We start from the raw sequence: 26730 nt of genomic DNA on the forward strand, positions 1-26730 counted from the left end.
AATTGGGTGTAGAAATATAAGATGATATTTTAGCGTAGGGAAATATATACGAGCAATAATAAATAAATTCAGCGAGGATAAATCATTTTACCAAAAGATCAAACATAACAAATTGGGTCTAAAATAATCCAAACTTGAAATTCCAACATGCTACATTCTTCGTAGTTTCCTCGATGGAATAAACTTTGATTAATTACTCCAAAAAAATAAAATAATCAGAAACATATTTACATTTATACTTATGGTATATAATATTACTAGCGTAAAAAAAGATATAATAATTGAAAACATTTTAAAATTGATATGAATTATTACTTTAGTCATCTAACTATTAATATTCTTAAAAAAACACTAATTTAATAACATTTCTCTTATGTTATATATCATCCACCCAAGTAGGGGTGACAAATGGTTGGATTGGATCGGATTTGGATGGATTGAGCAAAAATGGTTTGGATTACAATTCACCCAAATAGAATATGGGTAAATATGGATTTGGGTAAAATAGTTCTAACCCATTTAAAAAAATCTGTTTTTTTTAAAAAAAAATTACCCCCACCCCGGGCATCCTTCACTCCCGGGGTGCCCCCCTCCCCACCTTCCACCAACCTACCCCTAATTTTTTTTTGTTTTCCAAAAACAAAAAAAAATAAATCTATTTTTAAAAATAAAAATAAAAATTTACCCCCTCCCCTTGGGCACCCCCACCTTCCACCAACCGATCCCTAATTTTTTTTGTTTTCCAAAAAAAAAAAAAAAAAACTGTTTTTTCGAAAAAAATAAAATTAACCCCCTCCCCTGGGCACCCTCAACCCCGCCCTCCCACACCTTCCACCAACCTACCCCTATATTTTTTTTCCAAAAAAAAAGAAAAATGCCCCCTCCCCCCACCACCTTCCACCAATCGACCTCTAATTTTTTTTGTTTTCCAAAAACAAAAAAAAAATCTGTTTTTTCAAAAAAAATAAAAAATTACCCCCTCCCCCGGGGCACCCCCCTTCCACCAACCTACCCCTAATTTTTTTTTTATTTTCAAAAACAAAAAAAAAAAACTGTTTTTTCAATTAAGTTCGAAAATTAATTGAATTTTTGAAAATTAATATTTTATTTTTTATTTTTTAGCACAATTAAATTTTTTGAGTGAAAGTGAAAACTAAGTGATCTATTATCGGTCAATATGAATACCCATATTTAACCTATTTTGACTATATTTGTAGAGACTCATAAAATAGCTTGAAGCCCATATTTAATCAATTAAAAAATAAGTGATCCAAGTCATTAAATATAAACAAAATTAATTCATTTCATTAATATGGACTGAAATTGCCACCACTACGCCCAATCATATACAGTATGTATATGTTTGGTGACTCAGTGGAGTGGTCAATTTATTAGAACTATGAATCTGATTTGCACATATTTTTATTTATTTTTACAATGAGTCACTTCTCCATTTGCTTTGTGGTTTATTCCTTTTACCGTACCTCTACCAGACCATAAACGCACTAAACCAATGTCCCAATTTCGTCCGAGCCCCTTTATTGATTGTGGGTACGATCGAATTTACCAATTTTAATTTAATATTTATATTAATAAATTACTGAATAAAATTTTAAACTTAATAACTTTGAAAATTAAAATTCATAAACTCTAAATGTTGGGGTGCCCTACCAATCTGCAATTAATATTACAATTAAATTATTGACACTACAAAAAATAGGCCCAAATTGAAAGAAAAAAAAGTTAAAATTGACAGTCAACCTTGATTTTTTGGTATACAATCGACCCAAAATTAATGAACTTGATTACATCGGAAAATTGTGGGCCCATTTAAGGGATAGAAGGAACGTCCTTCAGTTTTCTTAATTCAATAACTGATATAATATTAAAAAAAATGTCGAAATCTAGATAAATATGCATGATGTGATATATAGAACGAAAAAGGGTTAAACATATCTTTAAATGATGTGAAATTGAAAAAAAATATTTCGTTAACAGTTTACCGTTTACTCCAATAATGCCTTTATTGTTACTTTTTAAAAATGTTATATTTCTGAATAACAAAGAAAATTAACTAATAAGCAATAATTGATTAATTATTAAGAAGCTCAAAAGAAAACAATTTTTTTTAAAAACTATATTAAGCTGAAAAGAAAAACAAAAGAAATGATAAATTAGCTGATAATTTCAAAATACCCCTTACTACCCCAAGCTCCCCAATGTAGTCTCTTAGGGTCGGTCATTTGATAGAGTTTATTAACAAAAATAATGAATGCATTAACTTTGTGTTAGTGAAATATATCTTGTTTGATATATTTTTTAATGCTATGCAACTCTATTGTGTATCAAGGTGTGTTACTAATATCATGAATTTCTAGATATTAGTAATGCAAGGAGATTAAATGCATGCATTAGCCTGATTAAAACTCAATTACCCCTCAAAATTTTCCATAATAATTGTGAAGGATATTTTTGTAATTTTTTTTATTTTATGCAATGCATTCAAGTTTTAATAATCCCAAATCAAACCATGCATAATTAACATAAATATAATAAATATATTCCATATAACATTATTTTTATACCGATGAACGATCCATTATTAAATATGAGAATACTATAAAGTAAAGTGGAGTGGTCAATTTATTAGAACTATGAATCTGATTTGCACATTTTTTTTTTGTACAATGTGTCACTTCTCTATTTGTTTATTCTTTTTACAGTACCACTACCAGACAATAAACGCACTAAAACAATGTCCCAATCTTCGACGGAGCTAAATTTATTGAGTGTAAGTTTGATTAAATTCATTAATTTTAATTTAATATTTATATTGAACAATTATGGAATAAAAAATTTTAAACTCTAAATTTTAACGTGCCCTACCGATATGCAATTAATATTACCAATAGCAACATGTATTGACGAATTTTTTTAATACATAGAACCGAAAGTAAGTGTGAAACCCCCCAATTATTCCCTCACAAATTGAAGATACGAGTGCTCCTTCGAATAATGCTTTTCCTTTTCTTAACATGACCTCATATTTCTAGTACTAGTAAATAGTAATCCCTACCTTTTCTTTAGTCAACATTTCACATTATTAGCTTATCAATTATGACACCCAAACACCCTACAAAATTCACTATTTTATACCTACAAATTTACATGCAAATCTCATATATATTAATTACAAACTTGAGTTAAAAGAGACAAGACAAAATCAAGGGTGCTATTTTTTTTGTCTCAATTTATATGACATATTTTTTTTTAAATTATTGTAAAAATGAATCACACGTTTTTATATTTAATAACAATTTAATTTTAAAGTGATTATTTTATCCTTAATAAAATGATTTATAGTCGTACAACATCTATAACTTATTTAAAACCACAAGTTTCAATATTAATTATTATTTTTCTTAAATTTCATATCATTACTACATCACATAAATTGGAACGGAGAGAATACATTAGTTGCATGCCAACTCATGGCCACAAAACAACGTTGAATTCTTGATCCACCACTCACCACACATCACAAAAGCAAAAAAACAATAACAATTAATAATTTCATTAATAAAGAAGAAAAAATCAAACGCGTATAGGCCCCATATAGACATTTTCAAGTATTGTTATGTTAGCCACCTTTGCTTACTCGTAGTCTCTTACTCCATTGATCTAGCTACTTAATAAGTTGCATGTATATCCTTTATTTGCTTGTGCCTATAAATATATCCAGGTTTCTTATACAATTTCAATCACTAAGCAAAGTAACAAAACAAAAAAAAAGAGTGTAGAATATTATACTCATAGTACGTACATAACACCAAATATGGCGTACTACTATTACAATTCAATCAACAAAATGGTTACAATTATTTTTTTTCTCGTGCTAGTAATTGATGTGACTATGGTATTCGGCCAAGGGACTCGTGTTGGATTTTATTCCAGTACGTGTCCAAGAGCCGAATCCATCGTTCAATCAACGGTGAGGTCTCATTTTCAGTCTGATCCAACGGTGGCACCAGGATTGTTGAGAATGCACTTTCATGATTGTTTCGTACAAGGTTGTGACGGTTCCATCCTCATTTCTGGTGCTGGCACTGAGAGAACAGCTCCTCCGAATACCTTGTTGAGAGGATACGAGGTTATTGACGATGCTAAGCAGCAAATTGAAGCTGTTTGTCCCGGAGTTGTTTCATGTGCTGACATTCTTGCTCTTGCTGCTCGTGATTCCGTTCTCGTGGTAATTATATATACATGGATATTGCATGAAAGAACATAGTTTTTTTCTTTGGACCTTTTGGTTATATATATGGTCCCATGCATTAGTAACAGAGTTTAACTTCACAAAATTTGACACTTTCAGATCACCTAAAAAATAATTATACGTTACATTTTACCACTTTCCTACTATAACTACTAGTTAACATATAGTACTAGTAATGTAGTATAATTTTTTTTTTTTATATTATCGGTGTATATAAAAATTTAAGTTCTTCGTAATAATATAGTTTTGTTGATGCAGACTAAGGGATTGACCTGGTCTGTGCCCACGGGACGCAGAGATGGACGAGTTTCAAGAGCATCAGACGCATCTAATCTGCCAGGATTTACTGAATCTGTTGATGCTCAAAAGCAAAAGTTTGCTGCAAAGGGTCTCAACACTCAAGATCTTGTCACCCTTGTTGGTAAGTCTAACATAACATTACTAAAACAAATAATTTTGATTTGAGTATTTATAACCAATACTCTGGATAATGTTAGTACTAAAGACTTAAACGACTCTGAATGTAATGACATATTAATTTTAATTTTGTGTGGTCAGGTGGGCACACAATTGGAACCTCAGCATGCCAATTCTTCAGCTACAGGCTATACAATTTCAACTCCACTGGTGCCCCTGACCCTTCAATAGATTCAACCTTTCTTCCTCAGCTCCAAGCATTATGTCCACAAAACGGGGATGGCTCGAAGCGTGTGGCACTAGACACTGGAAGCGTGAACAATTTTGACACCTCGTATTTCTCTAACTTGAGGAATGGTCGCGGAATTCTGGAATCAGACCAGAAATTGTGGACCGATGCTTCGACTAAGGTGTTTGTCCAAAGGTATTTAGGCCTCAGGGGATTTCTTGGATTGAGATTCGGCTTGGAATTTGGAAGGTCCATGGTTAAAATGAGCAATATTGAAGTTTTGACAGGGACTAACGGTGAAATTCGTAAAGTTTGCTCTGCATTCAACTGATATATAAATATATATATATAATATATATGTATACTAATTAGTTTCGTTCAGTTAGCGCAAGCTGCAAGATGAAATTGTTAGTAGTATCCAATATCAATAAATAAAAACATTTACCCAGTGAACTTCTTGTTGCTCCTGATAAAAAAAAGCGAAAAAAATGAAAAGACTACGGATTTAAGTTATATATACTAAGAGTGAGTGAAATTTTCTTATTCCATTAGGTCAATTTAAACAGTTAAAAAACATGTTACTCTTCTATTTTCTAGGTTATCATATCAGACTTGCTAGGAAGATATATTTATCTTATTATCTATTGTTATAAGTGGACTTAACCTGATTATGCAATAATCTGCACACTACAAAAAGTTGAGAAAAGTCTTAATTTTGTGGTCAGGTCAGTAAGGTATAATTATGAATGACTATCTACGATAACATTAATTAATATCTATCATTACATGTTAAATTAGATTAATAGCGTAAAAACCTTTCACATTTTAAATATATATAACGTATTTTAAAATTTTAATTTGTTAGAGCGCGTACTCTGTTTTTAGTTTTCTCCTACGCTTAATTGTACGGAAGAATTACATGCATACTAAATATGGAATGGAGAATAGAGTCGAAAAACCCAAACAATTTTGAAGTGATAGTATTAGCCTCAAACATATTTTAGGCAGGGGCAGAACTAGTATCTTTGTTCAAATAATTATTTGTGCTAATAAATTCATTGAATATGTACACATTAAATTTAAAGTCCAATTATTATTACTCCTACTTATAAAATTTAAAATCCATAAAGTTGAAATCTTAGCTTCGCTTCTAATGGTAGGTGAGCAAGGACAACCTATAGCCAAAAAAGAATGCCATGAAGTAGTGAAGTAATTCTGAAAGCGAATATATTACTACTTACATATTTTTAGCACTTGGCAATTTTTAGAAATTTGGGAAGACTTCAATAGATTTTTATGTAGAGGATACTACAAGAGTACCTAGTTAGAGAAGTCAACCAAGGTCCAAGAGTACGTAAAAGTCTATAGACAAATGAAATTGAATAAAACAATGCACAATAAGGGTTGTGATGGAGTGATATCTTAACTAAGAGGTCTTGGGTTTGAGTCTCTTGGATACGGAATCGCCTTTGTTAGAGAGCACTTTACCCGAATGTGGGACTTCCTGGCACGAAACCAGAGACCGAATGGAAAAAAATAAATACTTAAATGATAAAACAATGCACATTCACGTGATGGATTAGTAGTTCAAAAGGAGGATTTGATTAATATTAATGTGACAATTGGAAAGGGTAGCTTTCCTAGTGGACACAAACCTTAATTGGATGGACCCAATCCAACTGACTTTTGGTTAAAAGAGTTGGAAATAAAATTTATTTTGAAGCTGACACACGCGACTAAGTCTCTGATGACATTGCATGCGATCTTGCAAATAATTGATGGCTATTATATTGTATGGTTTTATATTCTATGCAACCTATTAAAAATCAACAGTAATATTCGCTTCGGCTCAATAGATTTATGGTTTGTCTCTTGGGCTAAGCCATCATTCAGCCCAAGAACGGGCATATCATCCTTATTGATACCAATGTTAGATTTGTCTGAACCATTTTTCAGAAACTTGCCAGCCTCCCAATCCTTCTTGTTGGCCCGTCCTTTAATTTGGTGTCACAAACATGTCCGTTTTCTTGGTTTACCTAATATTGGATCGAGAATAAGGGTATAGATTGTAGTCTCTTTATATGGTTTTAAACAATTTCTCACCGTATGAGTTAGTTTTTGAAGTTGAGTTTGGCCTAATGTTTATTTCTTTAACATGGTAAAAGTTCTAATTGTTGTCTATCGACAAACATTAGGGATGAGCAATCTCTGTCTCTACATAGCAATTGCATTACATGTTTTGGATTTCGAGATTCATTTTCTTGAATGGATTTTAATCAGCATGAAGAAATCACTCGTGACTATAAACGGAAGTATATCTTCAATGCTAAGAACCTTAAGAATTGAACGAACCCATAGAACTTATTCGACTAATAAGATAAATAGAGCTTGTCTTGCGGCAAATTCTTAGACAAAAACACTGCCACGAGGTTTCCCATAATCAAGCCTATCTCCTATGTACCTAGTACTACAAGTTAACGAAGTAATTAGCTGCTTTCCTAGTATTCTCAGCTGTTAGTTAATACAACCAATTTCTCGAAACAATCGTCCTTGTTTTCTTCTCTCAACAATGTAGCTGTCAATTACCTCCCCTGTTTTTTGAGCCTTATTTGTGTGCATCTCTTTGCCTTTTCACAAACAACAATGGGTTCATCTAGTCTCTTCATCAAGTACTATGTTGTCTTGCTTTTCATGATGAAATTATGTACCGTGTCCATAGCCGAAGATGGTTCTACGATAGGCTATCATGGCACAGAAAGGGAGGCTCTTGTGGCGATTCGAGCTGAATTCAACAATCCTAAATTGCTCCAAAAAAGTTGGAACGGCCTCATGTGTTACATGAATAACACTCCAAATTGGTATGGTATTAGCTGTATCAACGGTCGAGTCACTGGACTTGTGCTAGAAAATCTTGGCCTTACTGGGAAACTCAAGGCAAATGCACTTGTCAATCTCACTCAATTGCAAACACTTAGCTTCAAGAACAATTCCATATCAGGGAACTTGATGAACTTCTCCAACAACCAAAATTTGAACAACATTGATTTATCCGGTAACAGATTTGACGGAGAAATTTCACCTTCTCTTCTAACACTTAATTCGCTAGAGTCATTGCAGGTACAGAACAACAAATTGAACGGTCCGATTCCCGGTTTTAATCAGTCAACTTTGAAAGTTTTCAATGTCTCAAACAACAATCTTTCCGGTGAAATTCCAAGCACAATAGCTCTTCAAAAATTTGGTCCGTCCTCGTACTTAGGTAACCATGATTTATGTGGTCCTCCTTTTACTAACACAACGTGCACCACGATCAAGGATAATGAGTCATCTACACCAACTCCAAGTGATAGTTCACATAAGGAATCTTCAAATAGTTCAAAATTATCCATGTTGACTCCAATCTTGGTAGTAATTAACGTTGTGGGCATTGTTGTTCTTTTATATCTAGTCATTTACTACTGCAAAAAAACAAAAAAGCTTAAGAAAATGCTGATGAATAGTAATACAAGATTAACGGAGGTTGATAAAATGGAGACTAGCAAAACTGAGATCACAACAACGCCAACAGAAACCAGGAGCGTGGAATCAAGAAGTGTGGCATCAGAGGTTGAATTAGAGAAAGGCAAATTGATATTCTTAGGTAGTGAAATAAATTTTGAATTAGATGACTTGCTGAGAGCTTCAGCAGAAGGTTTGGGAAAAGGAAATTTTGGAAATTGTTACAAGGCAATGTTGGTAGATGGACCAACTGTTGTGGTGAAGCGTTTGAGGGATTTGAAACCTTTAACAAATGACGAATTTGTGAGACAAGTAAGAGCTATTGGTGATATAAAGCATCCAAATTTGTTGCCTATTCTTGGTTATTACTATACAAGGGATGAGAAGTTGCTTCTCTTGAAATCTGCACCTAACGGAAGCTTATACAACCGCATTCACGGTATCTTACTGTGATCCACTTTTCTTTTTAGTCTATCATATAACATTTATAATTACTCAAATACATAACTGATTTTTTTTTTCCGTTGTTGGTTGAACAATAGGAGGAAAAGGGACTAGAGATAGGATTCCATTTCGATGGAGCTCAAGATTGTCCGTTGCTCGTGGTGTTGCTCGAGCACTAGAGCATCTACACCTGAACGTCAGTTCCTCCCAATTCGTTGTTCCCCATGGCAACCTAAAATCCACCAATGTTTTACTGGACGAAAATGATGATGTTCGTGTTGCTGACTTTGGTCTCACTTCCCTTATTGCACTTCCCATCGCTACTCAACGAATGGTTTCCTATCGATCACCCGAATATTTGGCTTCCAAGAAAGTGACCAAGAAATCTGATATTTGGAGCTTTGGTTGCCTTCTCCTGGAATTGTTAACAGGTATTTGTTTTTCTTGATTGATCAGGCAGAATCAAATATTTGTGTATACTACATTATTAGTTATCCCTATAAAGCTGGGTCGTTTGGTTGGAAACTAGTTATCCCAGGATTAACTATCCTGGGGTTAGTTATCCTAGGACAACTTATTCCACCATGTATATGGGATAATTTATCCCATCACTATGCTATAAATGGTGAGATAAGTTATCCCAAATATGTCAACCAAACAAGACATCTAAATTTTATCCCAGGACTATATTTTTTATCTCAAGACTATTTATAGTTGTCCCTCACACCAGTGAGTTAAATGGTGAGATAAATTATCTCAAACATGTCAACAAAACAAGACAAGTCTAAATTTTATCCCAGGACTATTTTTTTATCCCAAGACTATTTATGCTTATCCCTCACACCAGCGAGTTAAATGGTGGGATAAGTTATCCCACACATGTCAATCAAACAAGACAAGTCTAAATTTTATTCCAGGACTATTTTTTTTATCCCAAGACTATTTATGTTTATCCCTCACACCAGTGAGTTAAATGGTGAGATAAGTTATCCCAAACATGTCAATCAAACAAGACAAGTCTAAATTTTATCCCAGGACTATTTTTTATCCCAAGACCATTTATGCTTATCCCTCACACCAAACGAGTCCTTAGGGGTCGTTTGGTTTGAATATGAATTATGTTGGGATAAGTTATGTTGGGATTAGTTATGATGAGAAAAGTTGTCCTGTGATTATTTCTTATTGAGTGTTTGGTTTGTTGTATTCAAAATAATATATATTGATAAATTTTAAGAACAAGTTATTTGTTTACAAAATTACCCTTCACTTTATTTAAACTTTTTAAAATTTTCTTTGCAAGCTTTAGTTATTATATTATGTTGTTTGTTCTTAGCTTGGAGGAAGATTCACTTTCCACTTTCTCTTTCTAGATTAGCTTTTTTGTTGTCATTTCTATTTTTATCTCAATAAATCATGGCCTTGTAGGGTCATTTGAATAATAAAAAAAAAGTTATTCATTTTTTAAAATAAAACTTTTATTTTATTTAACTTAAATATTTTTGTTTATGTATTCCCATGATAAGTACCATGTGTATTTAAAAATATAATTTTTTTCTTATTTAGCTTAAAAATAGAACTTCCCTCTTAAGTTTATTAAAGAGAAGAAAATTTATGAGAAATCAAAATAAAATAAATATAAGAATTAGTCAAATAAATTCATAAATAAAAATTATATTTATATAGTATAATTTTTTAATAGAAAAATATGTATAATTATCATAAAAATAAGGAGTAGTAAATGTTATTATACATGATATTAAAAAAAATGTAAATATACATAAATGTGAAAATTGAAAAATGATGTATAAAAAGGATTTAAATGGACATATTTGTCATTTACCTATTTTATCCCAGGATAAGTTATTCCGAGATTACTATACCACCCAATATGAGAGATAACTTATCCCGGCACTAATTCATAATCCCGGGATAAGTTATCCCAAGCTTTGCAACCAAACAATGAAATAAGGGGCACTTAAAATTTATCCTGAGATTAACTCTCCTTATCCATCACACCAAACGACCCCTTAGAGTATACCATACATATATTTTATAAGTATTGTAAGAATTACACAATAGTAAGAATTACATGATCACATATACATTGTTGTATACCATTGATATATATATATATATATATATATATAAAAGTATATAAAAAATGTACCAATTTATTAAACGGACATTTTCATCACAATCTCATACTCAAAGCCACTTATAAATCAAATTATAATAAGAGACTTTGACACAGTGTATGCAAAATTTTGTGCACTATAATTGTAACAGGTAGAATTTCTTCACATTCTGCTCCACCGGGGGTGACCGGTGCGGATCTGTGCAGTTGGGTTCATAGGGCGGTCCGAGAAGAATGGACGGCTGAGATTTTCGACACGGAAATTGCTGTTCAGAGAAGTGCCAACTCAGGAATGTTGAAATTGTTGCAGACTGCTATAAGCTGTTGTGATAAGTCGCCGGAAAAACGACCGGAGGTTAGTGAGCTGTTGAGGGAAGTGGAAAGTATTAACGGGGCGGTACCCGAGTCGGAAGACGAAGATGATTTCTCCTTCTCAATGGATCAATCTATGACAGATGACTCCATAGCAACTGCAACTCCGTCTCGATAATGAATTAAGTCGTTACACATTATTTTCCATGAAGTACCTAATTTGGAATATTGTACCATGTTATTAATTTGAGCAATTAGTATCTATGCTTACTCCTCGGTCTCAATTTGTGGGATGGAAACACTCTTTGATCATTTGCGTGACAAGAGAGGTTTTAAAATTAAGTTTTTAATTATAAAAAAAATAACATTTAAAAAAAAAAAAAAGACTAAAAAATAAGTGTATCACATCAATTAAGCAACAATAATCATTTAACTCATTGTTGAATAGTTTCATAATAAGCCCGTGCAGCATAATTCTCATCATTGTATTAGGTGCTTGCTTTAAAAGAAATGTAGGGTCTGTTTGGAAAATCATTTGGTAATTGGAATTGGTGTAATTACTAGGGTAGTAATTACCAACCTAGTAATTATACTGTCTAGTAATTACACTGACCTGTTTGGTTGCCACAGTGTAATTACACTGTAATTACACATGTCTTGTTTGGATGTCACAGTGTAATTATCACATGTTCTGTTTGGATGTACAATTGCAATCACAAAATTGTAATAAATTTTAAAAATAAAAATTAATTATTTAAAATTTATACTAGACAAATAAAAACTTTATAAATGACATTAAATTAAATATTTAAAATATATATTCTTTTTTGAAAATATATTAATTAATAAACATATTTTATGTAACTAATAGTATCAAAAAATAATTGATTTATATTTTTTCAAGTTAATATATTTCAATTGAATTGATCGTAACAACTAAAAGTATGAAGTTTCTATGAACATCGTGAAATGCATGTTTGATAAAAAGAATAATATATATAAATAAAATGTCATAAATTATTAAATGTTTGACAAAAATATAATCTATCAAATCTAATTAAAAAATGGTGTGCAATGTAAATTCAATATTACTAAAACAAATGAAACTGAAAATATAATATAGGTTATAAATTCAAAACAAAAAATTTAACATAATACTCTTATAACAAATTTCAACATAGCAATAAATATGATTTACTTTTATTTTTTCTTAATAAAGAAGATATAAGTCTATAACCTTACTTAACAATAAATTCTATTTTAATTTAAAAATTAGAATACTAATAAAATTATGCTAATGAGAAAATAAGCATGGCATAAAGAAATAGTAATACGAGAAAATTACATAGAATCACGTAAAGTAAGGTTGAGAACAAGAAGAAAATGAAATATAATAATATAAAATAAAAAATAAACTTTTACAAATTTTTAGAATAATAAAAATAAAAAAAGAACTTAAAATAATAAAAGTAAAAAAAATTAAAACAAAAAAAATAAAAATAGAAATAAAAAAATAAAAAATAAAAAAGTAATCAGGTGGTAATTACACCATGTAATTGCTAGCAATTCACAGCCTCTGCCTGTGAATTGTAGAGTATAATTACCCCTTGTCAATTACACCAATTACCTGCTGACCAAGTAATTACCTATCCTTCCAAACAGGACAAAACATTGTAATTACACTAATTACACCAAATTCAATTACCAGGGTGTCCTTCCAAACAGCCCGTAGTGAATTGGTTTACTCTATTGTCAAAAGTAAGTAATGAAAGAAGTGTGGTTTTGATTAGGTGGTTTATTTGGGTTAATTTCATATAAGGTCATCAAATTATTATTGCTAAAAAAAGTCATCAAACTAATTTTACTTTTAATGATATATATTTATAACACACAAATATCTCTAACTTATTTTAGTGTTACAAGTTAATAAAATTCCTTTTTTTCGAATTAAAAAAATCTTGAAAAATCGTGCACACTTTTCCAAAATAAAAAATCAAAGAAGTGGCTATTTACCAAAAGTTTCTCATTAATTCTTGATGGGCTTTGGCATTAGACCGAATTTAGAAGGCCCCAATTTTAAACGGGGACTCATAGCTCACGGGGCGGGGTTGTGCGTTTGGCGGGTCAAATTTCGCCGGTAAATTAGAGCGGCTGAGCAACCACTACTCGCCACCGTGAAGATCATGCTTGCAATAAACAATCGCATGAAAAGCTCTTCCCTCAGGTTTTGGAGCTTCATTTTCAGGCATTCCGATATCAATGTCGGCTCAAGGTACACATTTACAGACACTTTTGTACTTAGGGTTTTTATTTATTGACGCTTGATCGTTTTCTTGTTTAGAGAAGGAGGCCGCGAGTCAATTTACGAGTTTTATTCAGTTCTTCTTAATGTATTTAAGCTAATGAGGAACAAGAAACGACCATCTCTCAATCATTCTATCCGAAATATTTTGAGTTCATAGTAATCATCATATAGTTTTTCTAATCTGCCCGTCAACTTATTGAAAATTTCATTCTTTATCCAAATTGTAGAATTACTATGCGCCGGAGTTGAGGAATAACCTCTCTGCTATGTAGAACTTATTTTGGAGTTTCCAATAAGAACAGATATTCTTCATTTGTCAAATGGAAGTGTGAATTTATTTTTCTTTCTCTTAATTAGAATGAGACAATTAACATTTCGAATTGAGGTCATTCAACAGTTTAGGTTGTTACGAATTGATACATACATTCTTACATTTTCTTTTAGTTTTTTCTAAGCATTTGTAAGTTATTGGCTGATTGGTTTTGTTTTATGCAGGGAAGCTCCTCATATGTGTTGTTACTCTGGACAAAGTGTTCCAAATCCATATTTGCGTAAAGCTACTTCCTTTATGTGTTTTCTTTGTCATAGCAACTCCTCAATTTCCAGAAACTATCACCAAATGAGATTAATTCATAAATTACCTCGTCAAGATCCTGCAATGAACACTTTGCTATTGCCAAGTTCATTAACTTCTGGATCTCGTGAGATAGTTTTGAAATTGCTCCATGCTAGGTGGTTCTCTAGTCCATCCATAGAGCTGAATACAGAGAAAGGTGTTGTCAGATTTAGATTTGGTCAAGAAATCGGAAAAAGAGGTGGTCAGACAAAGGTTAAGCGTGTCGTGAAGAAGTTTAAAATGTCTAAAAAAAGCAAAATTGAATGAACTCAGATTTTACCGACTGAAGGCAAAGAAGAAAATGAGATCTCCAAATCCTGAAGTTAGGATCAGATACAAACTTGAGAAGGTTAGATCCATTAAGGGTGATGATGTCCATGTCTAAGATATGTTGAATACAATACTTTGCCTCTATATAGTAATTTTCCAGTTCAAATTACCAAGCATTTCAGTGGTTTCTGTTGTCCTGATTTATTTATGTGAATAAGCTTATGTTTGTACTGCATTCCCTTTTTTTTGTCCCCTTTCCTATTGGCTTATGCTTTCTTGAGCAATTTAGACGGGGTAGGGGTAGAGAGAGAAGTAATAAATATTATCTTTTTGTTTAAACAAAAAAAGAAGAAATTGGTATGTCATCATTTTTGACATTGTTCTCTTGCTTGCTCTGACTTTTGGTTCTGAAATCTTAGAGAATTATTTATCCGTGTATGTACATCAAGTGAGTATAGCTTTCACGTGTTTGCAAAAACTACATCATTTTCTTCTGCAATGCTCCAACTGATGAATAAAGAAAAAGAAGAGTGATGAGATCTAACTTTTTATGTTGGTTATTGCATATGTATATTGTAGGCAAAACGAAAGGAAGCTTGGTTGATTGAGAAATTGAGAAATTTTGAGGTACCTAAAGCTCCAGATGAACCACATGATCCTGAAATTTTAACTGAAGAGGAGAAGTTTTACTTGAAGCGCACTGGTGAGAAAAAGAAAAATTATGTACCAGTTGGGAGACGAGGAGTATTTGGAGGGGTGGTGTTGAATATGCATCTTCACTGGAAGAAACATGAGACAGTTAAGGTTGTATGCAGGCCTTGCAAGCCTGGGCAGATTCATGAATATGCTGCAGAGCTCACTCGGCTAAGCAGAGGCACTGTTATTGACATTAAGCCAGACAATACCATAATATTTTATCGTGGAAAGAATTATGTTCAACCAGATGTTATGTCTCCTCCAGATACTCTATCTAAAGATAAGGTAATGTATGCTTTTTTTTTGTTGTGATATCATGCTTGAATCAGCCTGTTTGTAAGAATAAAAATGAATTTATATTCAATTGATGATTTACTTTGTTGAATTGTAAAACTGCAGGCCTTGGAGAAGTATCGATATGAACAGTCCTTGGAGCATACTAGTCAATTTATTGAGAAAATGGAGAAAGAATTGGTAGAGTATCATGAATATCTTGCTCAGAAGAGAAAAAAAGAAAATAGTTGAAGCTGAGATTTTGAAGTTAAATTATGAGGGTGTGTATGCAATTACAAAATGTTTCTACCTCTCCAAGCAGGTGATACAAATCATTAATTTGTCAATTACATTGAGTTATTAGTGAAGCTTTAGTGCTGGTTGTGTCTTTTGATTATACCTAACACTTACCGTCATTGAGTGACTGGTTTGATGGCCCATAGGAGTGGAGCTTAAAGAGGAAGAGGAAAACATTTACCTAGCATGGTAAAATGGGGCAGAGTTAAACTTTGAATCCCTCAGAAGTTGAATGAAAGGAGTCGGATCTTTCTTTTACTCATATGGTCACATTTGCGAGAAAAAAATAGATAGCCTTGATACATCAACCCATTTCCAATCCTCAAGCCAAGCTTGGTGCAAGGTTCACAATTGCTGCTTTCAGCTTACTGCAGATTACCAACTTGAATCTTGGATTGATTAGTGGATGTTCCTTAAAGTGAAAGAGTCCATGTCTCGAGATCTGTTAGCAGAATTGTTCACAGTGTCTACATTGATTGCAGGAGTTAAGCTGGGGAGCTTCGATGTTAATAATGTTTGTCAGTAAAAAGCAAAGGCTTCATGTTCTCGTGTTGCAATCAGAAGAACTTTGACTGTGTATTCTCTGACCGGCCCATTCAAGTATATTGCTTAGTGTTACAGCGAAGAGTTCATGGTAACAAGCAGTCGAAAAGCAAAGACGCTTTGAACTGTCGTATTTTAGTGTTGCAATAAGTTTGAATGCTTGGAGGCATGGGTCCTCTGATGGCCAATGATGCCATCTCCTTGAACTCAGTTTTCAGGTTGACTATTCATGCTTGTATTCCAGTAGCATATATGATAATACAACTTGCTCCCTTGACAAGAGTTTTTCTTGCAGATTTATTGAGTTAATACTACAAGAGGCAATGCTGTGTTGGCCTTGAAATATCATGTGCTGGAGTTATTTAAGCTAGGTTAGATAGTAAAGTATGTTATGAATGCGGACACAAACACAAAATAAAAATACAATAACCATAAAATAATCAAACATAAAGAGTCGATGGGTGGGATTTCAGGCACTCTCTTAAACTTGAATCGTTTCATGCATCTACACACCCTCGTAGTCGTGTAGGATAGATATATAGGAATGAATATAATGGATATTCAGTGTTATCCCACAAGTGGGTTTGGGAGGATAGGATATGTGTTTGATGTTACCTTACCTTTATGACCTATTCCATGCTAAATGGGATTCAGAATTATGTGACAGGGAGGATGGAGAAAACCTGTTCTCCAGTTTTATTTTCAGAAAAAGATCAACCTTAGGTATATATAAAAAAGCTGACAGTGACTATCAATATGTTGCTGTGGTGTAGTGGTTATCACGTCAGTCTTACACACTGAAGGTCCCCAGTTCGATCCTGGGCAGCAACAACACATTATTATATTTATTTTGCATTAAAAGTAGACGCAGCAAATTAACGATCAATAGAGAACCCTCATGTACGTTGTTTAGACGCCATCTATAGATAGCTAAAGTTGGTTTTATTTCATTGAATATTTTGACAGCATAGTTTCCCTGCTGTATAAATTATTCACGAGCTTCGATAAGCTAAAACTTCTCTGGTGAATTTCTTCAGAGAGTTGTGCAGTAAACTTTAAGCCTGTGCTTAGCTTCGTCTTTGATTTTCCTTTTTGTGTCAGCCCCAATCCGTAAATGCAATTAAATTAGAAATGAAAAGCAACACTTTACAGAATCTCACATTTTTGCTGGGCAAATTGGTGGTCCGATCATAAGTACTTAAATCATGTTTGACATCTAAGTATACAATCAATGTGGTAGCCCATTGGCACAAGTCAACTTTGTAACACAAATTAGAATTTACTCTATTACTAGGGAAACATTCGGCATGTGACTTCCAATCAGAACTACATAAAAGATCATCTCTCCTTTCAACAATACCCAAGATCTGAAATGACGCAAAATGAGAATGAAATGAAGCGGAAATTACAGAAGTTAGTCATATTCTGCAGTTCAGCCCTTCTGAATGTAATTTACTCTATGAAATGCATGTCTTCCTTTTTGTTGGAAGGCTTGTACATAATAAATAAACAAACGAATCCATCAGAAGGGCCGAGGACAGCGAAATGAACAAGCATCAATACTATGCAGTAGTAGCTACTGCATCAAGGGTGATGAAGCACTAGCTTGCAGTAGTGTCATTAACCGAACTTCCCGAGTTCCACTTTCTTCTTTATGGCCTTTTGACTATGGTAAATACATGCATCTAATATTCCAGCAACTGTGAAGACACCTGATGAAAGGACCAGGACAATGATATAAGTATCCAACAGGTTGTAAGGAATAAAAATTTAGAAGAAACGGATATTACTCATACAAAGTTATCTAGAAAAATGAATGTTCACCACTTGGTTGACCAGTGTAAAAGCTTAAATACTGTAGATTTGAAATAAAATGCAAAGCAAAATTTGGATACACAAAGTTGTGGTCAGAATTTTGTTTAACACCCTACTCGCAATGAAGTGTTACCAAAGCAATGTAACTCAGTCAAGCTTAATGGCAAATCAAGCATAATTTCACAATGATGGAAAAACTGATATCTGGAGCTTGAAAGAACTCCAGATTGCATTTGGAATAGATGAGCAGCTAAAAAGAGATCTTCTAATTGTCTAGTTTCCACCCATTCTATCTTTCCTTGGAAGTCATATAATCATAGACTGAGATACTCCTCCAACAATCACAAGTAACATTAATACAAAAAAAATCAGCTGAATAATATATAATACAGTGAATTACCTCCAATAATTGCACAAACATTGGTGAGGAAATGAAAGAATGACACATGCTCCTCTGTGAAAGTCACCTGCAAAAAGAAATCAAATTGGAAGAATAAATCATCTTGCTCCACTGCAAATTTAATCATTTTTCAAGATTCTTCTCTTTTTTATAACCAAAAAGTAAGCAATTTCCGTCTTGAAGTTTTCACCTTCATGCTTGCATGTTCATGATAGAGACTACTGTCAAATTGGGATATCTAATTGATATAATACAGAAGGCCGAAGGGAAAACCCCTCCAACCCATATTTTATATCCATCACTTGCACATCTACTTATATATAAAAAAAAATTATGACAGTGGTGTCTGGGCCAGCTTTCGCGCATCTCAACTAATTCCACAGGATACCCTGCCACCTCCCACAGCAAAAGGTACCAGGTGACTGTCCACCAAGGATAGGACAGATGGGAAGGATCATACTTATATATAATTAATTTTAAAAAAAACACGAAGAGGAATAAAGGGAAAAAAATGGATGGAAGATTTCACCTTGATTGGAGAGAGATCATAAAAGAAGTAAACTCCAGTAATTGATTGGAAAAGACCCAAATCTGAACCCTTGAAATGCTCGGTCACTGAGAACTATACATAACCAATGTCCTTTCATATTAGGATGATTTACAAAAATTTCAAGAGAAAATGTTCATCTAAAAATGGTCTAAAAAATACCTGATTTGAATCAATAGTACGGCCTCTAACACCTTTATATATTGTAGGGACCACCTGAAACACCAGCAGACACGTTGAGCAAATTCTTATTTTCTCAACTTTGAAACAAACACCATGTTTGATTCTTGGTTGTAATCTGTACTTTGTGGAAATATGCAACAATTGGTGTTCGTTTTCAATGTAATAACATCTGTCGCTGGCAAGACAACATTCCAAATCATGAAGCATAACAATGAATTCTTTTTTATTTCAGTTCCTCTGTTGTACTTAATCTTTATTTCTTCCCCCAAAAGCAACTAAAATTGAGTTTTTTAATCAGTAAATTAAGCTTTTATTAACAGAAATAGCCAAGCACCAAGCTCACACTGGACATAGCAACTAAGATTGGCGGCCAAGGGGTTAACTAATGATTTAAAATTAAATACCGTGACAATGACACAATTAGCATAGAATTTACAGAGCACTTCTTGGGCTTAGACGAATGTTTCCTTGTGAGACACATTCAGCCCGGTGGAATTATTTTTTGAGAAGTACTAGATTATTTACGTATTTCTGAGTCCCACCACAGCTTTACCTACACTTACATGGAGGGTGATAGATTCATAGAAACTTGAAATTTACAGTTTTGAGTTGCTATGCTTCTCCTGTACAGGTCCTTATTTTCCCTTTAATCATATTACTTAATTTCCTTCTCTGCCTTGTACCCGTTTCCGAGATCAGATGTATAAAGCATACATGATACATGCAAATTAGGAGGAGAAAGAAACAGAAAGGATGAATGCTATGTCCACACACACTTACTTTGATAAAGTACTGATACATTCCATTCTGTGCTTCCTGTGTCCATTGAACCCTAGAAAGTAATAGAACCAAAAATTTTAGGCACTATACCATTGCAAGAGATTAAAAAGAGTGGAAATATGCACCCAAGGGTGTGACCTAGTGGTCAATGATGTGGGTTGAAAATCATGAGGTCTCAGGTTCAAATCCTAGCAGAACACTAGGTGATTTCTCCTTATATGTCCTTGTCCTAGCCTTGGTGGACAGAGCTATCTAGTACCTGCTGTTGCTGGGAGGTGGCAGATATCCCGTGGAATTAGTCGAGGTGCACACAAGCTGGCCCGAGCACCACAGTTATTTTTAAAAAAAAAACAGAATGGAAATGCTATGTTCTCCATTTTTCCTTTTCCCTAGGGAGAGGTAGAAAATCCGGGAGGATATGTGATACACGTAGAGAAAATACAATCCATATAGTTGTTCAGCAAGAATTGGAAGACAAATGTGCCAAATCGCAATTACACGAACAAACCAATGTTCTAAGTTGTAACTATGATTTGGTATAAGTTGGGAAATGCATGTTAAACTTCAAAACAGCAAGTTAACCTTGACCTGTAGACAGAAGAACACACACGGCGAAACATAGCAGAGTCATCAGAGAGCAAGGAAATTACCCATCAAGAGGATTTACAACTCCAGGAATAGAGTCGCCAAAAGCTAACTTATTTACCCTGTGACTTATCTGCATGACACAAAAAAATGTTAATTGAATGTTAGCCAACATTTCTAAACATATCAAATTACTAATAACAATCTACTTTTAAGAGTAAATTATTATTAAAGGCATCTTACATTATAAGTATCCGATTGTAAGGAAATCAATTCGAAGAGTTGAAAGGTTGACTGGTGAAAGCTTTTGCCAGCAGCAAAGTGAAAATTTCCAGCCACTTTATTGACCTCTAGAGATCCATGAATGTTACATCCTTCACCTTCTTCATCCTTGATCTTCTGGACAAAACCTTCCCTTTTACACTACAAATTAAAATATCAATTTAGTAACACCGCTGTAGTAAGAAGAATGACAGCTGAAGAGTAAGGGTTAGTAACATTGATTATGAGTCAATATACTTCTGCCAGAAATATATACAATACAACAATTAGCACGTCCTCTGCTACTTATCAATTTATTCATCCTTTCCCCTATGCGGAATAGGAACTTCTATTCAACACTATGCTGTGTTGAATAATAATGCTGTATACTCCCTTTCACTACTTAATTAAACTGTCTCCAACTTCCCCCAAACCCCTCACGGAGTGGTTAGGCAACAAGCTAATAAAAAAGAAATTGGTTGAAACATGATTGTCAATGTCCTTGATGACATTAAACTGACTAATTTGTCAGCAATTCTTTTTCTGTGTTAGAAGTCAACAGCCACATGCTAACAACAGTCAACAAGCAATTGAATGCACCTATTCTTTTTAAATGTACTTAATATTCTGAATTTAATTTAAAAAATTAACATGAATGTAAACCTGATCGATTAAATCTGGATTTGTCATCCCCCAACCTCTCTTTCGATATGCTTCACGAACTTCTTCACATGAATTACAACATTCATCATCTGCCTGCAAAAGACATGGGAGACATAGATGTAAAATAAATGGAATGTAGTCTTTGACACTATGTTCTTATAAGGGATTAATTGGTAATCTTTTGATGAAAACAAGAGTTCATGTTCACCAGTCTGGAAATGTACATTTGGATGAATTCCGACTAATATCAGTAAAAACCAGCAACTACCTTTGCTAGTTGAAGGAAAACAAAGAGAAGCCTATTGGAGATTAAAAAAGTACCGTTTCTGCACCAAAGCATGAGCCGCAGTATGTTTCATTGTGTTCAAGTCGGCCACCATGTCTCTGTAAAGGCTTCTCAATCTATACCGAAACAGAGAGAGAACAAAACGCGGTTAATGAAGTATACACAAACAGTAAATCAAAACCAGAACAAAACAAAGAGGGTAATAAGATATCTGAATCACCAGGCTAACACAACACGCTTCCCCTTCACTACAAGACCCATGGAAGGAAATTAGGTATCACCATGCAAGTAACTCATAATGAAGTATTACTATTCTCCAAAACATTAAGATAGCTGACACCATAAAAATGCAGCAGAGTCTAGTATATCCGGAAGGCGGAAGTCCATAGAAGAATCATATGGACTAATAAGCAGAGGAATATTGCCAAACATTCATGAACGCATGGGCCTTCAAATTTAAATAAGTAGATAAATATGCAGAGGAATACTGCAAACATATAGTATCAATCACCAACAAACCTTAGGAGCACCAATTCCATCTTGTCTGACTTCAATAACAGCACCATGGGAGTCAATCCTCTTTTTGAATATATCATGTCGCTGAAAGTTATTTGAAGTTGAAATAAAAACAGTTTTCAAGAATAAAGAAACACAGTGACATAATGACTACAGTAGAAGCAAAATGAAATATAATATATGTGGATCACATACTATGTCAAAATGTTCTTCTCCACTAATGTCCCTGGCATCAAGACTGAGTAGTGAACATGGAACAGCTGGAAAAGTGATATCAAACTGCTTGAAGACAAAAGAAAATTTAAGTCTACATCTATAATTACAGAAAAATCAAATTTCACAGGCAGATTTTTCTGAAGTATACTGGTCTGAAAAGACACTTTAAATCTTATGTCTGCCAAAGATAAAATCAGCATTCTCATAGAAAGCATAAAATGTTGAAAAATACAGGGATAAAAAATGCTCTCAGAGATCATATACTATGGATGATGCATAAGAAGGCAGTGAACTTTACATGTATATGTAATTTTCCTCCCCTTGAAGTATCTACTACGAGCTGTGTTTCAGTATAACTGTGGATATATAATCCTGCAAATCAAGAGGTGGAAAAAGATCATTGAACAAGAAATTCTGGTTGTCATAAAAATTGAATATGTTAGGGGATGTTCATTCCTTGAAGTAACCATGGAGCAGTTATATTGACCATATGAACATTAATTGTAGCTATGCTGTGATATATGCCTTTTGACTTCAGCAGTCAAGTAACTCTAAAAGTGAGATCTTCAAGCCCAAAACTGGAACAAACTATAAACCATGGCAAGTTTTTTAGGAAAATATTGCATTTTTTGAAGAATCATAAAACTTACAAACAAAGATTAAACCAAGGAAAAATTAATGAATAAAATCGGTTACAAATGCACGTATACATATAAAACAATAATAGATGCAAGCGAAATACTTCTTCTAATAGGGACAATAAAACCTTTGCAAATTCTATAAAACTCTGTTCTTATCAACAAAAAAAATTCTTTCAACTCCTAGCATGTTTAGTCCAAAAGTAGGAGTTCATCCCCAAAAGTTAAAAATCCCCCCCCCCCCCTCAAAAAAAAAAAAAAAAGGAAAGAAAGAAAGAAAAGAGAACATGTACATATAGAGTTGTCAGGAACTGCTATCCATGTATCTAGGACATGATCCGACCATTGAATCTTAAGTTCAAAGCACACTATCAAAAAGTTCTTGAGCTTAAAGCCGAGTGGTGGTAATCCCTAAGACCTTGATACTACACAATCCCTAAATCCTTAGAATAAACTTTTTCTTTATGGAAGACTTCCAATCCTTTTCATCTCTTGGAACTTAATTACTTAAATACCGCATCCATAGCCCATACTTCCAGATGATGGCTGCATTTTGATAATTCAGATCTGACAGTACAGAATCACTGTATTCATAACCTTCATTCACAGAAGTAAGCCACTTTTCTTCTTTCTTAGTTTTCCAAGCATGCCAAAGTATTATTTACATAAACTAAAAAGCACTAAGTCAGCATTGAGAATTACAAAAAAGGGGTCCTCTTGTACAAAATATCGATGATGTAATGAGCTAATAAAGTCTGTCATGATATTTCCCTCCCATATATCTTCTAACAAGCACCAGATTCCACCAAACATCAGAACATATAATAATTAACATGTACAACTATAACTTTTCCCTCAAAACGTTTTATTATTTTCCTTCCATAACACCCAACATGAACATGCAGGAATAGTTCTCCAAATCTTTCTCAGATCTTTCTTTACTGCAGTTACAACCCATCTAGAAGCAGAAAAGATCTTTCACTGATAGAGATATCACTCAATTGACCCAAACTTGCACAAAAACAAGTTCCAAGTTGCCATCAAGTGGAATACAATATGCTGATCTCATCAAAACCAATCAACACCAACTAAAAGTGATTTATGTTTTCAATCCTTCTTGATGCAAAATGATGCATACTCAATAGGTAGGTCCTATCTCTTACTTACCACTCAATAATGGTGTAATATCATTCCATCACTACAATCTCCCAGAGTAAGAATTACTCTAGCCACAGTCATTCACATAGCATCTTGTACTTACATTCAACAAAATCGTTTTTAACCCGTCTAAGAGAGGTGGTGGGAGGTGTAAGAATAGGCAATAATTTCCTCTCCTTTATCCACAATTACCTTGGCTCTCAATTTATCTTAGCCTAGGAAAAGATTCCATGACACACAGGACAAACAATATACACGTACCAATCCCATTATCAAATAGTAGTTTCAGAAGTTTCTGGAGCCACCGGAAACAAAATCAATAAATCAACTACACCTCGATCCAAAACTAATTACGGCCGACTATATAAATCCTTTAAATCCATTCCATTCTAGTGTAGTTCCAGTCAATAAATCAATGAAAAAACGAACTTTTGAGATGAGAATGTAGGAAACATACCAAGCTCGTTGACGAAGAGAACGAGCATAATAATGGAGGCGACGAGGGTAATAATACCACCGGAAAGCGTACGGTTATAGAAATCCTCATTGATTTTAGGGTAAGCGTCCAAATTCCGAAGCTTACTGAACACTCTCTCCATTTTCACCGCCTACCTTAATTTCATAACCAAACTTGTACAGTACAACACAAACTCTCGAAATCTTGAACGCAGCAAAGACGTTTCAGATTCAGATGAGTTTGTACCCCACCGGCGCCGGCGAACAAGATCGTTGCCTTGGGTTTAACGATTGGGCCGGGGCTTAACACGGGCTCCCAAGTTTTTATTAAAATAGTACTGGAAGATTCTTTGGATTCAACAATTGTTTTGATAATGGTCAGCTGGTCAATGCGTCCACATTCACATTCAGATGTACTTGCTATTTCCTTTGACTAATTGACAATTGGATTTGCCTAAACTTAATACTCTCTTCATTCTAATTTAGTTATATGTATATGATATTAATTCACTTTCATTATTTCATAAAAGGAAATGATCTCTAAAAATTTGAAAATATTTTGTAACTTAAATTCTCTGTTTTACCTTAATGACAATCTTTTATCACCAACATATATTTTATCACATTTTTAGGATGAACAACTTTCACATATAGCAAACACAAAATTCATATTTGTATGCTATAGCAAATTTTGCATAATTGCGCTCCATAGCAAACATAAATATGTATATTTCGCTATACATATACAAAAGAAAATAATTGTGTAATCTGTTTTGGTATACATATACAAAAAGATCAATTGTATAAAGTGAGAGATGCGAGTGAGCAAGCGAGATCTGGGAGAGTGGCGAGTGAGATCTGGGAGAGGGGAGAGAGGAGAACGAAAATATATGTATATATACAATTTTCACGCATTTTATACATTTGCGTTTTTGTATAAAGTGAGAGAGGGAAGTGAGAGAGCGAGATCTGGGAGAGTGGCGAGTGAGATCTAGGAGAGGGGAGAGAGGGGAACGAAAATATATGTATATATACAATTTTCTCTCGCTTTATACAAACACAAACACAAACACATTTTATACAATTTGCGGTTTTTGTATAAAGTGAGAGAGGCGAGTGAGAGAGCGAGATCTGGGAGAGTGGCGAGCGAGATCTGGAGAGGGGAGAGAGGGGAACGAAAATATATGTATATATACAATTTTTTCTCGCTTTATACAAACACAAACGCACTTTATACACTTGCGTTTGTATAAAAAACGAGAGAGGTGAGGGAGAGAACGAGAGTGGCGAGCGAGATTCACCAGGAGAGAGGTTAAATAACAATAGTTTGCTATAGGGTACAATTAAATCAAACTATATTTATAGCATTTAATTTGAATTAATAGTTTGCTATTATATACAATTTTCCCTTTTTAGGATCATACATTTAACAATTGATCACACAAATATTGAGACATGTATTACACAATTCAAATATTCTTTTATCATCAAATAAATTTATGTTAACTTGAAACAGGAAAGCACTAGTACTAAGTATCCTATACTATATCTCTGTCCCTAATAACTTGTCAAATATTTTTTAATTTAATTTTTCTTTTTTATTTGTCATTTTTTTATAAATAAAAAATTGATAATTATTTTTTTCTACTAAATCATCAATTTATTAAATGTCTTTGAAAAAATATAATAAATAAATATATTTGGACCCTTTCAATTAATAGGAGTAAAATGATCAACTCATTATACCAATTATTATTTTCTCAATCGGTGTGTATGTCAAGTCAAAATTTGATAAATAAAGAGGGACGAAGGAAGCATTGGATAGAGTTGTGGAATCCTCAGTCGAGATGATTGCCTATCAAATTTAGTATTACAAATGTTTCTGTTTACGTTACCGTATAAAGTTCCAATTATACTAA

The 26730-nt window shown here is 33.5% G+C and overlaps 4 protein-coding genes and 1 non-coding gene across 5 annotated transcripts; 4 read left to right on the forward strand and 1 right to left on the reverse strand.

Moving 5' to 3' along the window:
• The first annotated feature begins 3765 nt into the window (after positions 1-3765).
• LOC125816215 (peroxidase N1-like) lies at positions 3766-5372 on the forward strand. The gene is made up of 3 exons (XM_049495800.1): positions 3766-4249; positions 4532-4694; positions 4832-5372. Exons 1-3 carry the CDS (start codon positions 3836-3838, stop codon positions 5248-5250), a joined length of 996 nt encoding a protein of 331 aa, XP_049351757.1. The 5' UTR covers positions 3766-3835; the 3' UTR covers positions 5251-5372.
• A 1936-nt stretch (positions 5373-7308) lies between these two features.
• LOC125816616 (probable inactive receptor kinase At2g26730) lies at positions 7309-11485 on the forward strand. Its single transcript, XM_049496232.1, has 3 exons — positions 7309-8856; positions 8960-9292; positions 11148-11485. Exons 1-3 carry the CDS (start codon positions 7563-7565, stop codon positions 11483-11485), a joined length of 1965 nt encoding a protein of 654 aa, XP_049352189.1. The 5' UTR covers positions 7309-7562.
• A 1963-nt stretch (positions 11486-13448) lies between these two features.
• LOC125816620 (uncharacterized CRM domain-containing protein At3g25440, chloroplastic) lies at positions 13449-16589 on the forward strand (the record flags this gene model as incomplete). Its single annotated transcript, XM_049496235.1, is given in 5 exon segments — positions 13449-13579; positions 14108-14474; positions 14476-14577; positions 15078-15479; positions 15594-16589. Coding segments are annotated over 5 exon segments (1128 nt in total), but the record flags the coding sequence as incomplete, so codon positions are not given.
• Positions 16590-17065: 476 nt separating this feature from the next.
• TRNAV-UAC (transfer RNA valine (anticodon UAC)) lies at positions 17066-17138 on the forward strand. Its single transcript has one exon. It is a non-coding gene; the product is annotated as a tRNA-Val (tRNA).
• A 428-nt stretch (positions 17139-17566) lies between these two features.
• On the reverse strand, positions 17567-25182 carry LOC125816618 (uncharacterized). The gene is made up of 13 exons (XM_049496233.1): positions 24813-25182; positions 22858-22931; positions 22539-22622; positions 22347-22427; positions 21863-21943; positions 21542-21634; positions 20861-21040; positions 20683-20750; positions 20033-20084; positions 19232-19285; positions 19052-19144; positions 18523-18589; positions 17567-18019 (listed from the first exon to the last, which is right to left on the reverse strand). The coding sequence occupies exons 1-13, from the start codon at positions 24952-24954 to the stop codon at positions 17928-17930; spliced, it is 1161 nt and encodes a 386-aa protein (XP_049352190.1). The 5' UTR covers positions 24955-25182; the 3' UTR covers positions 17567-17927.
• Positions 25183-26730: the final 1548 nt, after the last annotated feature.

Source organism: Solanum verrucosum, unplaced genomic scaffold (assembly GCF_900185275.1).
Source record: "Solanum verrucosum unplaced genomic scaffold, falcon-dt-bn FXZP01000261.1, whole genome shotgun sequence".
NCBI classification, from domain to species: Eukaryota; Viridiplantae; Streptophyta; class Magnoliopsida; order Solanales; family Solanaceae; genus Solanum; species Solanum verrucosum.